The sequence below is a fragment of the Phyllostomus discolor genome, chromosome 6 (assembly GCF_004126475.2).
Source record: "Phyllostomus discolor isolate MPI-MPIP mPhyDis1 chromosome 6, mPhyDis1.pri.v3, whole genome shotgun sequence".
Classification (NCBI taxonomy): Eukaryota; Metazoa; Chordata; class Mammalia; order Chiroptera; family Phyllostomidae; genus Phyllostomus; species Phyllostomus discolor.
The window spans coordinates 95,266,489-95,282,621 of NC_040908.2; the positions used below are offsets into that span (position 1 = coordinate 95,266,489).

At 48.1% G+C, this 16,133-nt stretch overlaps 1 protein-coding gene across 1 annotated transcript; it reads right to left on the minus strand.

Annotated features, from left to right (window-relative positions):
- Positions 1–3,775: 3,775 nt before the first annotated feature.
- GPR83 (G protein-coupled receptor 83) lies at positions 3,776–15,857 on the minus strand. Its single transcript, XM_028516359.2, has 4 exons — positions 15,262–15,857; positions 10,816–10,941; positions 8,465–8,598; positions 3,776–6,031 (listed from the first exon to the last, which is right to left on the minus strand). The coding sequence occupies exons 1-4, from the start codon at positions 15,643–15,645 to the stop codon at positions 5,407–5,409; spliced, it is 1,269 nt and encodes a 422-aa protein (XP_028372160.1). The 5' UTR covers positions 15,646–15,857; the 3' UTR covers positions 3,776–5,406.
- Between the last annotated feature and the right edge of the window lie 276 nt (positions 15,858–16,133).

The following is a 16,133-nucleotide window of genomic DNA, read 5'->3' on the forward strand; positions in this document are numbered from 1 at the left end:
AATCCACCAAAAAAATCTACGAGAATGAAGTCTGGTTTAGTACAATTGTAGGATGAGCTCAACATAAAGTTTTTATATACAAGGGGTACTCCAAAAAACCAAATTATTTATTAAAAATTGTGTATTTGTTCTTACATGTTTAAACCTGTCACCTTCGAAGTATTCTCCATTTGATGCAATACACCTATCAAGACTTTTTTTCACTGCTCAAAACAGTTCTTGACAGTTTTTAGTGCTTCTGCCATTTTTTGTTTCAACTCTTCCACATAGGCAAAACATTTCCCTTTGAGGACTTTTTCATCCAGGGAAACAAACAAACAAAAAACATGTTGCTTGGGGCAAGATCAGGTGAATAGGGAGGGTGGGGCATGGGGGTCACGCCAGGCTTTGGTCATAAATTACTGAACACTCAGCAAGATGTGGGCATGTGCATTTGTAAATTACCCACCATGAAATGGGCAAATACATTGAAAGAGTCTTCAAAACAAATTCACTGAAGTCAAATGCAGCCTCTTTCAACAACACCAGCTGGTCCACTGACACAGATGGTTTCTTAGAACACCCACCTAGCAGGGGAAGCATGTACTACAAGGGGCCCCAGCTCCAGAAGATAATTTTAGTTTTTGAGGCATAGATAGACATAGAGAATACAGATAAATAGATGATAGATATATAGGTGATAAACATATAGAGACAGAGGTGATATAGATATATAGATAGAGATAGATATATAGTTATAGATAATCTTGGATCTACAAGAAGGAATGAGAAGTCTTGGAGTGAAAGCCAAATAAATGCTCTTAGAATCTGACAGAGGCAAGGAACTTCAATAAAACAAATTTAGGTGAGAAAAAGCACTTCAGCAAAGCCTCCCATAATAAGGAAAAGTAGAGATTACAGTTTCCCTGAGAGGAACATCAAGCCTCTAGCTGAGAACATTGCTTTCTGAGGAGCAGAGCTAGACAGCCCTTCCTTTGAAGTGGCCACATCCGGGTTGACTGCCTGCACTCTGCCAAGCACAGAAGCCTCCAAACCCCAGCATTAAGAATGTTACATGGGACATTAAAGTTGGACCCTTCTGGTTTCAGTTTCACTGAGGGACCAATTCTTTGGTTATCAGTTGGACACCACAGTGAACATGAGACAGACCTTGAACCATACCATCTTTTCTTTAAAAAATTTTATTTTAAATACTCATTTGAGGGTATGTTTATTGATTTGAGAGAGAGAGAGGAAGGCAGGGAGGGAAGGAGAGAGAGAGAGACAGAGAAGGGAAGAGAAACATCACTGTAAGGGAGAAACATCCACCAGATGCCTCCTGTATACACCCTGACCGGGATGGAACCCACCACCTTTTGGTGTACAGGATGACACTCCAACCAACTGAGCCACCTGGCCAGGGCAATACATTCTTTTCTTGTAGAATCAAGTAAAGGAAGCATATAGAGAGGGCTTGGATTTGGAGGAGAGAAATGTATGGGAAAAATTCTTTGGAGGAGCTGGTTGCCTATTGGTACCCCCTCCCCATTTAGTTGAGAAGTGTGAGGTTCTGTATTATTCATCTCAAACCTAACAAAAGAGCTTCCTTGAGATCTTGATATGTGTCCTCTGGGGCCTGGGGACACTGTGGACAGGTCTGATTGGCTCTAGAGGAGCCTAAGGAGACCTGATGACTAAACGCATATGGTATTCTGGATGGGATTCTGTTAACATCAAGCACTCTGCCTCCATGAAGCAGCAGACAGCTTGTTCTCAGCAAGAGAGGCAGCAAAACCTCAGAAAGGAACTGAACCCCAGGGCTTTCTCACATTAAACACCACTGTTGTTTTGTTTTGTTTTTCAAAGTACATCTAGCTTTGCATGTATCTTATTTACTCCTTCCCTAACCACTCCTTGAAATGAGAGCAAGTGGTGGGGTGGAGGATGGGGGACAAGCACACAGAGATGCCAAAGCAAGATGCTGACAACATGATCCCACAGCAGCAGGAGCATCTTTTACCACCTTCAAGCAACCTTCTAAGACAGGTTGAGATGGTTGAGTGGTTGCTCAAGACCTAGCCTTCTCAGTTTCCCGCCAGCCCACTCTGGCACAGCTCCCATTACCCTGGAGCCCAGAGCCTGCACAGTGGCTCAGAGGCCCCAGAAGCACACTGTGACCAGCCTAGAGCACTGCGGGCTGGCTGAGGTCTGCCTGTGCTGTCTGAGGACCCCGAGGCCTGGGCTGGCTGGGACAGCTGTACTGTTTGCCTCGGCAGGCTGCCATGGGCAGGCAAGCAGGGCACCAGCAATCTGGGAGTCACTTAGGACTTGTTTGGAAGTCGCTTTTCACCAGAACTGAGCTCACAAGGCAGCATGGAGTCCTGCCTGTATTAGAACCAAGGCGTCATTGGCCACGGACCTGCAAGGGGTCTTGGAAAAGTCAAGCACTTCCCAAAGCATGTAATTCAAGCACTGGGTTTTAGGGCAGCTAACAGGTTTTATCCAAAAAATGTCTCATAATCAAGGAAATTTATAAAACATTGGATTCAAAACATATTAAGATTCTTTTCTATATGTCCTGTCAGAACCTAATATCCAAGAAGTAGCACTTTCCCAATTTTGCTGTGTGATTGTTAGCTGAGCCTTAGTTTCCTCATCTGCAGTGTAGAAATAACAATGTCCACCTTGGAGAATTGCCATTAAGGTGAATGAGATCATGAGCTCACAAACATTCAGTACTGTATCTCACATAGTAGGTGTTTGCAAATCTCAGTTCCCTTCTTCTCCTCTGCTTTTAATTTTTCTTTCAAATTTTCTCTGAGGCTCAGTAAATTACCCCTATGTACAACCTTCTGTGAAATTATTTAAAATCGCTTTCCTGGGCTGTGGATGGCATCACAGTAATTATGTACACAGTGAAGGCTCCTACTCAGCTCATCTGGCAGGACAGGGGGACCCTGGGCCCAATGGGGCAGACATACTGGTAAACACAGGAATGTGGTACACACCACACACTGCTAGTGGGAGACCCGTTCTCAAGGCTTCAGTGGCAGCTTCACCTCCTCCAGAATCTCCAAGGGACAGATGGAGCCCCAGTTAAAATACACAGCACAGATTCCTAATCACAAGAGAGGGGACTTGACAGCAGGCTCAGTGGAAGAAGCACCACACTGAGTCCGAGGTCTTCAGTTGGCTCTTCGCCATCTCAGTGTCTGCGCTGCCTCAGCTGTAACATGTAGCGGTGTGGGCAGGGGCTCCCCATGTTCTCTTCATCTGACCTGTGTGGATCCCCGTTTTAGAGGTTACCGACTGTGGCTTCATCACACACCTGAGAAGCACAGTCCACACACCCAAAATGATTTTATTGGGACTGGAGCAATTTACAATGAAGTCCTCATTACAGCACATTGGAAATACTCAAGTTTGACAAAATTCATGTTCACAAATATAAATCACTTTTTGCTCTGAGGCACGTAGGGGACACGGGGAGGGGGCAGACAAGGTACAGGTGGGAGACACACCTAATGGGCCTGTCGAGAGTCCTTCCCCAGAAAAGGCTTCTCTGTGACTCGGCCATGTTTCTAGATGCTCTCAGAGAGAGGGGGCAAAGTTCATTGACATTGTGGCTCTGCTTCCTGCTCTCTTCCTGGTTCACAGAGTGTCCATGGCAGCATTAAGATAAGATTCTCGACACTACAGAGACAACAGGCACAGACAAAGGAGACATTTGGCCAGAAAAAGTCCATCTGGGGATCCCCACGGGCTCAGAAAGCTCTCTCTGCTCCATGAAAGTCACTTTTTTACCATTGTTCAGAAGATGATTTTTCAAACCTTATATCATGAACTTTCCAAACATTCTCATGAATAGAAGAGTATAACAAAACCTCATGGTTCATTACAGGGAAGCAAGTGATATGACCAAATTCAGTTTCCATTAGCCGCAAGACCTAAGTGAACCTTGAACAAACCCCTTCTCCCCAAACCTCAGTTTTCCACTCAGCTCCATATCCATGCTTTGCTCCCTGGATCTGTTTGGTGCTAGAAGGAAACCTAAAACCAGTGACAGTGGCAATTGTGAAGGGTTGGCGAATCAAGCTCTATTCTGCCTGACACGTCTCTCTTCTGCGTGACACAGTGAGTCACTCAGGACCAGATGGTGGGTGATGAAAACTCTCAGTCTCTGGAATGAAATTTCTCTGGCAAGTTGAGTCCTTAAGGACTATCAGGATGCCCCAGGTTTCTGTAAGCAGTGTGTGACCTGCCAGGATGACGTGGACAATGAAGAAGCCTTATTATTCAGACAACACAGAGAAATGGCCTGTGTACACAGGTTGCGGGGTGAGGTGTCTAAACACAATGATTTCTAGCATGTTGGAGGCCTGCTCTCTCATCCCCTGTGCAAACAGGACAATGTTTCCCACCCCTTGCTCTGTGTGATTGCAGGAGAAAAGGACGCCTCTTGGATGAGTTTTGCTCCCTGGCACATCATGATGGCTGCCATCTGAGAAGAGGTCACTCAGCCAGGCCCCTCACCACTGACTACAAGATGAATGCAGTCTGTCCACTCCATGACAGTCTTCTCCTTGGGTTCCTCTCCTACCTCTGCTCACTCTCTGGTGCACACTATTCCTGGGAGAGACACTCCAGAGCTCTCTGCTATGCCCCTGTATGTCTGCATGGAAAAGTGCAATTCATAATGAAATGAAAAGTGCACACACAAAAGAAAACTTGCAAATAAATCCACAGCTAACAACTTATCACAGGTAGTGGGAGAAGGGGATGATTTTTATTTTCTTCTTTGTGCTTTTCTGAATCTTCCAAAGTTTTAATAATCATTTTCCATTTTTTAAAAAGAACCAAATTGGTCCTTTCTTGTCACATATCAGGACAAGCCACAACAGAATTGTGATTCATCCTGGTCCAATGATTTCAGAAAGTGAGGATAAAACCTCCATGCTAGCCCTGGCTCCCTAACTTTGCACTGGCCAATGAACACAGCTCTTCAAACACAGCTCTGTGCATCTGGGTCAGCACACCCAAAGTATGAATCAGGTGTCCTTTAATGGATGCTCAGTGGCAGGGAGGGCGGTGAGGCAGTTCCCTGACTCAGCCTCCATCTGCACTGAAGTTGTCCTGTTCTCTGGCTCAATGAACCAGGCTGATAGGCTTCATAATGTTTCCGAGACAGAAATTCATAAACACATATGTAGTTGGTAGGTGCCTTTTAGTTTTTACATCAAACATGGCTTCAGAAGCTAAGCAGTTTCCTAAGAACTCAAGAGTCCTACAGCTTCTTGCAGGAACTGTTTTCCAGCATGATGAAGGGCATGTATGAGAGAACAGGCTTTTTTTCCAGGCCCTGCCTTCAGGCCCTTTCGCAGTCCCCACTGGAGACAGAGCCCTGCCCCTGCCTCTTCCCAACCATCTCTAACTCATCACCACAATCGGTTCCACAGATGACAGGTATGTCTTCCCCGACTGCAGCTGTGGGGAGGGCAGGAGGCTGTTGGCTACTGGTGACCTCCAGCCATTGCCCTTCTCAGTCCAAGCCACCCTAAAGGAAGGGACTGGGGAGGGTGGCTGCTCCTCCTGAGGCTTGGGCAGCCTCTGGCACATGCTCAGTAATGCCTTCAACTCCACCCTAAAGTTCTCGTTAAGCCAGCAGTAGATGAAGGGGTTGTAGCAGGTGCTACTCATGGCAAACCAATGGAAGGTGAAGTAGAGGGCATTGTTGGTACGGATGACCTTGCTGGACAACAGAAGAACATAGCAGTTGAGGGGGAACCAGCAGAGGGCAAAGAGGACCACCACCAGCATCAGCATCTTGATGGTCTTCTTCTTCTTGCGCCGCAGGGCCAGGTACTGCTCTGTGGTCACGTCGCCGATCGTGTTGCACAGCCATAGCTTCTTGGCCACACGGGCATAGGCCACAGAGATGATGAAGAGGGGTAGGACGTAAAGCAGGATGAAGGTGGCCAAGTCCAGGTACTTCCAGAAGAGGTCAGCTGGCTCAGGGAAGTCTGGCAGACATAGGGAGCGGACAATGTCCTCACTGAGGGCGGGGGATGGGGGGAGAGAGAGAGAGAGAGATACAGAGATACAGAGACAGAGAGAGAAGGAGGGGCTGCAATTAGTCTGGAAAGGCCTCGGCCCCAGAAGCACTAGCCTTCCCTCCACTGGGCTCCTGGTACATCCATTCCAGCACTTTTGATGCTGCGGCCTAATTATTTGATTACATTTCTGGCTTTCTCACTAGGCTGGGAGTTCTATAAAGAGAAGGAATAGACCTGGATCTCTCTGTGTCCTCTTAACGTTGTATTATTCCTAGCCCATAATAGAGGCCCAGAAAATATCTGTTCATTAAATGAATGCAACACTGGTGTTCTTCGTGTTAGAACTAACGAATCCTGGGAGCACAGCATATTCAGGAATTCCCCACTGGACCACCCATTCCCACAGCAGAGGGAAACTAAGGAACAGGCAATGGGCAAAGTGCACCATGGGTCTTGATAATGGAAGTGGCAATACTGGAATAAAATACTTATTTCCTATGCAATCTGCCCAGTTCTCTTCAAGTTTTTTAGGAATCTTCATGTGGGTTGGAAAACCCACAGCTGGTGTGTTAAGAATATGCAGGTTATGACCTGCTGAATGAGGAGGCACAAGCCACCCACATGGGGTAGCAGGCAGCTCTCTAGGTCTCTGGGCTCCAATTTTGGGGAACTGAAAAAATCCTGGGGCCATTTTAAAGGCACCATTTCAATACATTCACACAAAGGAAGTAAAGTCACAAGATTTAGGACTCACAAATCCCAGAACAGGGGTGCAGTGAGCTGGGGGAAGGGCAGTCCTCCCTCCCAGGTCATCAGCCAGCAGGAGACAGAGGGCAGGGCGGTAAGCATTTCTTACAAGGTGGCAGAGGGGGCAGTCACTCATTTTTTGCAGGCTCACCTCTGGGGGGTCATTTTAAAAGGTGCCCCAGGAAAGCAACACAGGAGCCTGTGGCGGGATCCTCGGCTCCAGTCCTTATCCAAATGTCCAGGCTCTGTGAGCTGGTTCTCAGACTGTAGAATACCTAGGCAGCAACTCAAACTGGCTGTTTTCTCATCGCACCACATGCTTGTTGCTCTTGTGATAGTGATGATGGTCATCACTAGCGAAAGACAGAACTCTCCTTGCTTTCGTTAGTGGGAGAAAATAGCCCTCCATGTGTGAAGGCAGATGGGGAGCCCACAGGCTAGCGGGTTAGGGTGTGTAATCCATCCCTGTATCCTAAAATTTGGGAGGGAGCCTTTTAGGTGAGTTGAAATTGGCCTTCAGAGTTTGTTCTCTTGACCCTGCTTGTGTCACAGGAGAGTGTGCGTTTGTTTTAGGTGGGGCAGCACGTGGTCACTGGTAAGCAGTGCCCTCCCCAGATGCCCTCAGACCCCCTTTGCCTGTCTAGAGTACTAGGCCCAGAGCTCCTGCCTGCCCTCCCAAAAATAGCTGGCACCTGAGACCTTTGTAGGTACCTAGGACTATCCTAAGGCTGCTAAAGATACTTCCCACAGATCCACTAAGAGCCTGACGTGGCGTTTGCCCAAGGGAGGTCTGGAAATCAAAGCACAGGTCCAGTTGCCTCAAGGCTGGCAAACTCTGTCACCAGAGCTCCCTGAGGAGCAGGCTGCGGCTTCCTCCCAAACTGTACCCTCCTGAAGCTCTCCCACTTCCTTGTCCTGCCTCCCCACTCCCTTACCCATTACTCCTGGAAGGACTTCCTTTAAAAATCACAGGCACAATGACCTTCTTTATCTCAGCATTTGTTTCTAAGGAACCACATCTAAAACTACTATGAACTGACAAAAATCACTCCAAGCTTATTCATTCATTCAGTAAATATGGGTTCAGGGCTTGTTCCATGGGGACAGGTAAGTTAGGTGCCAGGGATACCAAGGTAGCAAAATCAGAAAAGGGGCCAGCTCTCCCCAACCTTACAACCTAGTGGGGGCATTCGCCTTTATAAACTAGTAGCACACACAAGTGTTTACATTTAAAAAACTGAGTGCTTTGAAGGAAATTCTCATTCTGTGAGAGTGTATGAGAAATAAACCTGAATGAGAGGTAGGGGGAGGTAGAGTATCCTGCCTCAGACACATAGATACATGTTTTGTTTGTAGGTTGTACGAGAGACTTTAAACAACCCCACTTAGACAAGGACTGGTGATTTCAAAGCTCAGTCTGCGAGAGTATGTGCTCCCTGTGACAGTAGCTAATTAATACTGCCTTGGCCTTGAAGACCAACAGGTCAGAGAATAAGGAGGACGCTAAAGTTGTTAAGAAGGAAAGATAAGAAAAAGCATAAAAAATCCAGAGAAGAGAAAGTGAGAGAGGCAGAGAGAATAGCTCGTGCACCAGGCACTGGCAACTCTGAGATTGAGAGAGGGCTCCGCTCCCCTCTGCCAAAGTCCTCTGAGTCCCCAGGCTGCTCGCTACTAGTTGACCTCACCTGTACTTGAAGGTAAATAATTTCTGGCAGATAGCATGTGGGAGTGAAAAGAAGGTAGCCAAGGTCCAGATGACTGCGATGTAGATGACGCCTTTGGTGATGGAGATCCGGGGTTTTAATGGATGCATAATGACCTGGAAAACAAGCAAACTGCACCACTGGCTAAAGAAGTTTTGAATCAAATGAGAAATCCAGATGACCTATCACAATAGAGCATATAAGTTCTGTTTATAAGGAAAAGCACCCATCAATTTATTATGGAGCCTCTGAGCTACACTGCCCCACAGCCCACCTACAGGAGTGGGAAGGTGTCATCTGGACTCAGACCCCAGGCAGTCCAAATGCCTCTTGAAGGTCCTATGTGGCAGGATCAAGGTGCAGTGAGGGGGTGAGGAGGGACAAAGGACGGGGTCTGCTTTCAGGACCCCCACAGCCCCACAGCAAGGCTGGCAGCGGACCAGCCCTGGCCAGCCTCCACCTCCAGATCTGATCTCATCTCCCTGGGGTTCTAGACCCCTGAGGTTACAAAGGGCTCCAAGAGGGTCTGAGGGTAACACCCTCCAAGAGGGTGGAGGGGAGACTGATCGTGGGGAGCTACTCTGACATCTATTGGGGGACCACAGCACTGTTTATGAAAGCCATTACTAAAATTGCAGGGCACCCCAGGTTTCCCAGGCCAATAATAAAGCCAGTGTTATAGGCTTCAGGCTGAAAAGCATCTTGGAATTGCTACTGTTTGCCAATGATTATTCTAAAAGTTTTTAAAAAACAGAAATTTAACATCATCCTTATGTTAAGATTAGAATCTCTATGTCTTGAATAAGGAAGTTTGGGACAGGTGAGTCCAGGGTCAAGGGCAGAGGTCATAAAGAGCTGCTGCCACCTCAGGACCCCATCCCAAGACACGCTGGATATTCTGCATGTGTCCTCTCAAGTTTTTCTCCAAAGTTTCTAAGGTTTTACAGGAGGAAGTGACTAGGCTTTAGAAGCGGCCCAGCACCGCTCTGAACTTTGCCACCTTTGCCCCTCACACTCCTTTGCTGTTCAGGTCGCCGAAGGGAGTGGAAGCCTGGGTCAGAGGCCTCAGACTCTGCTCAAAGACTGCACTGGCTGCGGGACGGGGCCCCATGTTTGGGTATTTGCCACAGCCACATGGTCATTGTGGGCGAGGCTTCCCCCTGTTCCTCAGACCCACCTTTACAAAGGTCAACTGTCAGTTTGCTGTGTGTGTTACATGGGAGAGCATAGGCCAGGCAAAGGCAGTCCAGAGTCCTTCTTGCTGAATTAGGGGAGAAGGTTAAGAAAAGGCAGGCAACATTTGTGTACAAACATTTGCACCAAAGCATCTGCAATATAAATGTCAAAATGACAGCACTGCAGGGGTCTGCCAAGTCCGGTTCCCTATCAGACACATCAGTGTCCTCTAAAACATCCCTATCAGACCTGGCATGAATATGACATAAAACTCACTGCCTCCCCAGGCAGCTTTGTGCACCTTCAAACACTTCTTTTAGAAAACTTTCTCTCATATTAAGCTGCATCTCTGAATCTGCATCTTGAAACCTCCTGTCTTTTGGTCCTTGTGGCACCTCTTGGAGCTACTCAGAATAAATTCTCTCTCTTTGTCCTGGTGGCCCTTACGATATTAGCCTTGTAGGTGTCCTTGAGATTTCTCAGAGCAGGGTGAACTAGTAATCAGGACATGCGCTTGGAGCTGGACAGACCTCAGTCCTAACCCTAGCTTCAGTATTCGCCAGGCATGTGGTCTTGGAAAAGTTACCTATGCACTTTTCTGAGCCTCCATTCCTTGATTCAGCAGAGACTCAAGTATACACAATGGGTTTGTTGAGTTACTTAGTGTAAGACACCTGTCATCGAGCCGTCCTCTTCTGGGATGGACATTCTCGGGGCCTCTTCAGTTCCCTTCACCACATTCCCCCAGCATGTCTAATGGGGCAGGCCTGTCCCACCCCAATGCCTGCTGATCCCCCCAGATGCCCTAGCTTGTTTCCCTCGTCAACAGCTTGGGCAATGGAGTACCCATCTCTCAGCCAGGAGCCTTGTCTCCAACCTATAGTAGCTTGCTACTCTCTTTTCATCTGTGATTTTGCAGGTTGCTTATCTACCCATAAAGCATGTTCATTAATTTCTGAGATGCTAGCAATGAGGCCAACTTTTTGCAGCACCTAGCATAAAGAGATTAATATACCTAACCTAAGCACTCATACTGGTCAATGAGACAAATGCATTCATTGGAAAATAGGCTAAAATACTGTCTTAAGGGCCCCACACGCCTCTGGACAACCAAGGCAGAGAAGGAAGGACAGGGCGCTGGGGACGGTTGTCCTTACCTGGTGGCGGTTCACAGCAATGGCTGTCAGCGTCAGTACTGAGACGTGCAGGGAGCAGTACTGGGCGAAGCGACTGACGTGGCACATGCCCTTCCCGAACACCCATGTGCTGTTCACAAAGCGGACCTGGAAACAAGCCCACAGAGGTGAGGAGACGGACAGGCCTTGACCCTGACAGCCCCCACCCTGACCCCGTGGTCTCTGTGGAACATACTCCAAAGCCCTCTTCCAGCTCCTCCCTCTTCCACTCTTCACAGCTGAACCGAGGGTCACACATGATTTTCTCTAGCATGACTCATTGTCAATTATTCAATTAAACAAACTCTAATCATGTGGCTGGGTCCAGGCACTGTTAGGTGCCAGGAGAGCATGGAAAAGTCATGGCCCTAGTGAAGTCTGCCATCGCCTCTCGCCTGGGTCACTGCAGCCTCATCTCAGCTTTCCTTGTCCTCCAGTCCTGTCCCCTTGTAACTCAGCCTTCCCGCCTCTCTAAGTTCCTAGATGTGTGACCTTGAGCAAGGTATGTCACCTCTCTGAACTTAATTTTCCTCATTTATAAAAAAAATTAAGGCTTAAAAATCTTTACCTTGTAGGCTTACATAAGGATTAAGTGTTTTAAAAGTCTATAAATGGTGGGACACATGTTTGGCAGACTGCTAGAAAGATATTATTAGAAATAAATAGTAACTATTTTTAAATAAAAAAAAAATTTAAAAATCTGGCTGATGTGGCTCAGTGGACTGAGTGCTGGCCTGCAAACCAAAGGGTCACAGGTTCATTTCCCAGTCAGGAAAACATCTGGGTTTCGGGCCAGGTCCTCAGTATGGGGCACGTGAGAGGCAACCACACATTGATGTTTCTCTCTTTCTCCATCCCTTCTCCTCTCTCTAACAAATAAATAAATAAAATTTTTCAAAAGGAATAAATAGTAGCTATTTTTATGGCAATAATAAATTAATTCTTGGCCCGTATGAGTTCACAATAATGGAGAAGACACAACTGAAAAGTCACAGCACAGCACATGGGCTATGCTCTCAAATGTTGGCTAAGCAGGCCTTGCAATACATCGTTTGGGAAGTAGAGCCAGAGGCCTGAAGATGTGTGGGCAGGGGCAGGGGTGGATGCAGGGTGGCAGGGGAGAGAGAGAAGACAAGCCCCCTGGGAGATTATAAGGCTTTAGGGAAGGTCTAGGCCTCATCGCACATCATCCAGGGCTATATGCTTGTTCAGTCATGCTAGAGCAGCTCCTGTGAGTAACGTTCCATGCCTGAGACAGGTCAAGCATTGATTCTGATAAAGGAGCTTCCATTCTGGGCAAAGGAGGGCTCAAGTACCTTGGATAAAATACAGAAGGTATTTAATGCCCTATAGAAGGCTCAGGCAAAGGGCAGTGGGGCCACCAGGCAGGGTAGGAGTGGACAGACAGAAAAATGATAGAAATAAATAGAGCAAGTCAGACCAACAGAAGGAATACTGGGTAGTGGTTTACAGCAGAGTATTCGCCACTTATACCTGTCAGCTTGAGCAATGCAGTTAGGCCCTATGAGTCTCACTTTCCTCATCTATAAAATGGGGCTAACCCTCTTCACATGATTGTTATGAAAATCAACCAAGAGATGCCACATACAAAGTAGGTACAGTAGCACTGCCAACTGTCATTATAACATGAGACATTTGAGATAAGCTTTAAAGGACATGCAGGATTTGCACATGTGGCAGAACAAAGCATGACTTAGCACTGGACCTGAAATCTCAGGACCTGTTTGGGGAATTTGGGGTGGAATGGTTTGGGCTGGAGTGTGTGGCAGTCATGAGGGATAAGTCTGGCCAGACCAGGAAACCAGGCTGGCAGATCATGGCCTTTATTAAGTTTGGAATCAGCAAGGAGGTGCAACATGGGCTTCTGTGCAGTCCAGGAACATTACAGAGCTGGAAATCGTTAGCTATGCCTGCTCCTCACCTCCCACATTCAATGAATTTGCTGATCACATTTTTCTTAAACCATACTGTTACCCTTCCGCTTAGAACAATCAAGGCCCTGAGGAGCCCGATACCTTAAGATCACCCAGGCCCATTCAGAGCTTGGGCCCAGCCTTTCTTTCTGGCTCCCCTCCCCTCTCCCCTGCCCTGCTGCCTCCTCCACGGTGCATCCTGCCCCTATTGCTTCAGCTACACTGAGGTGTTAAGTGGTCCCTCAATACAACATGAACTTCGATGCCCCTTGTCTTTGTTCTCCCAGGTCCCTCTGTCTGCACTGAACACTCATCTTGACCTGGGAAATTTCTACTCATCCTGGCCTCTGAAATGTCATGTTCTTTGTAAGGTCTCCTCTGACCTTCTCGTGGGTCTTGGGCAGGTCAAGATGGATGACTCCCTCCTCTGGGCTGCACCATACTCTGCGTAGGTCTCTGTCATGGGAACTGTAAGTGTTGTTCTCCTGATGACCAGAACTGGATTATATGCTGATATAGTATGTAAAGAGGACAACAAGAGCGACCAGGGAGGAAGGGTATTGTCATCAACCAGCCTGAAGTCAGGACACCTTATCCAGTGGAGAAGACTGGCTGAAGGTTTAGAAGACCCTCCTCTCAACACTTTCATCTCCCTGGTTGCCAGCACCTTGGAAGCTCTGATGGGAGTTTGGAATGGGACAGGTACATGGGTCAGGTTGAAGGCCACATTGCTTTGGATCAACCTGGAAATGGTGCTTTCGGGACCCTGACAACCCCTCTCTCACAGGAGATACTCCAGGGCAGGGGTTGCCAGCTCTTGGCTGCAGCCTGGCCTACGGTCAGGGCCTCCCTCCCCACCCACCCTCATGTCTGTTACATATCTAGCCATGCATCCTGCTCTGGGCAGCAGCACAAGGCCATGCCCTGGGACCTTTCAGTTCCCAGCCTGGGTGGCCCAGCCCAAATCCAGCATTGCAGATTGTCAGGTCAGAAGCCAACAGGGGAGTCAAGGGGAGTCAGAGATGCACTCTCTTGTGCTTCAAGGCAGCAGAGGAAGTGGGAGGGAGGGAGGCAAGAGTATTTGGAAGCCCCTTTGTCCTTGGCTAGTGCCTAGAGGATCCTGAGTGGCCAGGAATCCTTTAGATATAGGCTGGAAGGAGGACAGGAAAAGGCCATGGTTAGGAGTAGTAGAAGCTTAACATGGTCCAAGAGTGGAGACTTAGTGGACTTGAGTCAGGGGAAGTAATTCTCACTCTGGCTCTGCCAATTTTTAGTCAAGTGACCTTGGACAAGGGATTGAATATCTCTGGACCTTAGTTTTCTCGTCTGCAAAATGTGAATACTGTTTTCACAAGTGAGGACAAGAGAACGTAGTTTTAAACTGTGATGAAGACAGAGTGACAATGAGATACAAAGAGATGTGAAGAGATACTACTTTAGTAATAACTCAAATTCTACAAACTGTTATTCTACATATTGAAAAAGCTCATGCTACAAAAGCATAAGATTTAGCTGTCATCATCATAGCTCAGTCAAAACTCTCATAGTCTCAAATCATCCATGAGCACCCCACTCACAAGTCACAGAGGGACAAAAATGACACTACAAATGTCCAGCAGCCAAAGCTGGGGGAGGAGGCTCACCCACCACCCATGTGCAGACACTCAAGGCCAGCTTCAGCTCTGGGGCCCAATCTCTTCCCCAACACACACTTCATGCACAGGGACACTATCAAAGCACAGAAGAGAAATGTAAAGAAGTGGTCTAGGAAAATGCATGTAAGATTCCATTAACAATTAGCAATTGTTTGATATTTCAGCTGTAGCAGAAAGCAGCATCAAAGAGGGGTATGTATTTAATGGACTGCACTCTGGTGAGGGAGGGGCAGGTAACCTAACCAACTCTGCTGACATTTCAAGGGGCTCTGATTTACTGCTCAATTATCAAACAAGCGCATGCACAGTGACATTAAAATTAAATAGGAAATGATCATTCATTCACAACTGGCTACAGACACTAAAATCATTATCCCAATGTCACCAGCTGCAGAAGCTCTGGCTTAGAAGGTGGGGGAAAGGGACAGGGAGAGGGAGAGGGAGGAGGAGAGGGAAAAGGGGAGGCAGGGGAACACACAGGACAAGAAAGGTCAGAGAGAAATGGAGAAAGGTAAAGAGAGAAACAGAGACAGGCAAACAGGCACACAAAGGATAAAAGATGAAGACACAGAGAGACAGAAAACAGACGAAGACAGACTGACAAAAAGACAGAAAAACAGGAGTTGAGAAATTAGAGATGAGAAGGCAAGAGAGAAAAGAGACTAAGGGAGATTAAGACAGAAAGACAGGCGGAAGAGGGAGAGAGTACAGAGAAATGAGGAGGGAGGTAGTGGTGGCCGTGTGGAGGGTGGGCAAACAGAGAAGGACGGAGCCAGGAGAAAGAATTGCGAGCTAAGGCCCTGAGAGACAATGCGGAGCCAGCCCAGCCCCCGCCTTACCAAAGTGAAGGGGGTGTTGAGGAGCGTGATCATTAGGTCTGCGACGGCCAGATTGACGATGAAGAGGCTAGTGGCAGAGTGCATTCGCTGGTTCTTGAAGATGACATGACAGACCAGGACGTTGCCAAAGAGCGAGAAGATGATGATGAAGGAGTAAGCCACAATGAGCAGGGCTTTCACCATGGGGTTCTGGGACTCAGCCCCATAGCGCCGCCGGCCCACAAAGTTTTGCCAGTCGGAAAAGGTGTAGTTGTTCCAGAAGAAGTGCGAGGCGTTAGGTGCAGCCGGGGTCGCCGCCAGGCCCAGGTCATCTGCCTGGCCCTCGGAGAGCTCCGTGGCTCCCACCAAGGGGAGAAGAAGGAGCAGCACCCAGTGAGGGACCATTTTGCAAGAGCCAACGCACCCCGGGCCGTGCAGTCCAGGTGTCCCCGCCTGGCTGCAGGCGGCGCAGGGCAATTGGGGGAGGGACCCTGGGACTTTCAGCGCCCGGGGGGCGCCCTCTCACTGCTGGCCTCCAGCCCTGAATCCGCGCGCTCGGGCTGTTGCCCCACTTTTATGTCCCTGCGCCTCTGCCGATTGGGCAGCGCTGCATCTCTGGCGACAACAGTGACGCGCTCCTGCTCGGCAAGCTCCGTGGCTGCTCCCCAACCCCCAGCCGGCTCCCGCTCGAAGACTAAAACTCCGGCAGAATGTCCAAGCCAGGTTCCCTAAAGTGCACTCCTCTGCTCGGGTTCTCCTTAAGCCTCGTTCTTGTAAAGAGAGCAGGTAGAAACTGTCCTAGGGGCAAGCTGGGATGGTATGGGGCACAAAGATCGCATCTGCCTACCCCGGAGCACCCCATTCTGCGAGAAGGATAAACTCCACTAGTTTGC

Excerpts from the sequence above, each read along its gene's own strand:
- GPR83 (XM_028516359.2), bottom strand. The coding sequence starts at position 15,645 with ATGGTCCCTCACTGGGTGCTGCTCCTTCTTCTCCCCTTGGTGGGAGCC. Across the intron at positions 10,942-15,261 it reads TCAACACCCCCTTCACTTTG|GTCCGCTTTGTGAACAGCAC; the intron begins GTAAGGCGGGGG and ends GCTTGTTTCCAG. Across the intron at positions 6,032-8,464 it reads TTATTTACCTTCAAGTACAG|TGAGGACATTGTCCGCTCCC; the intron begins GTGAGGTCAACT and ends CCCCGCCCTCAG.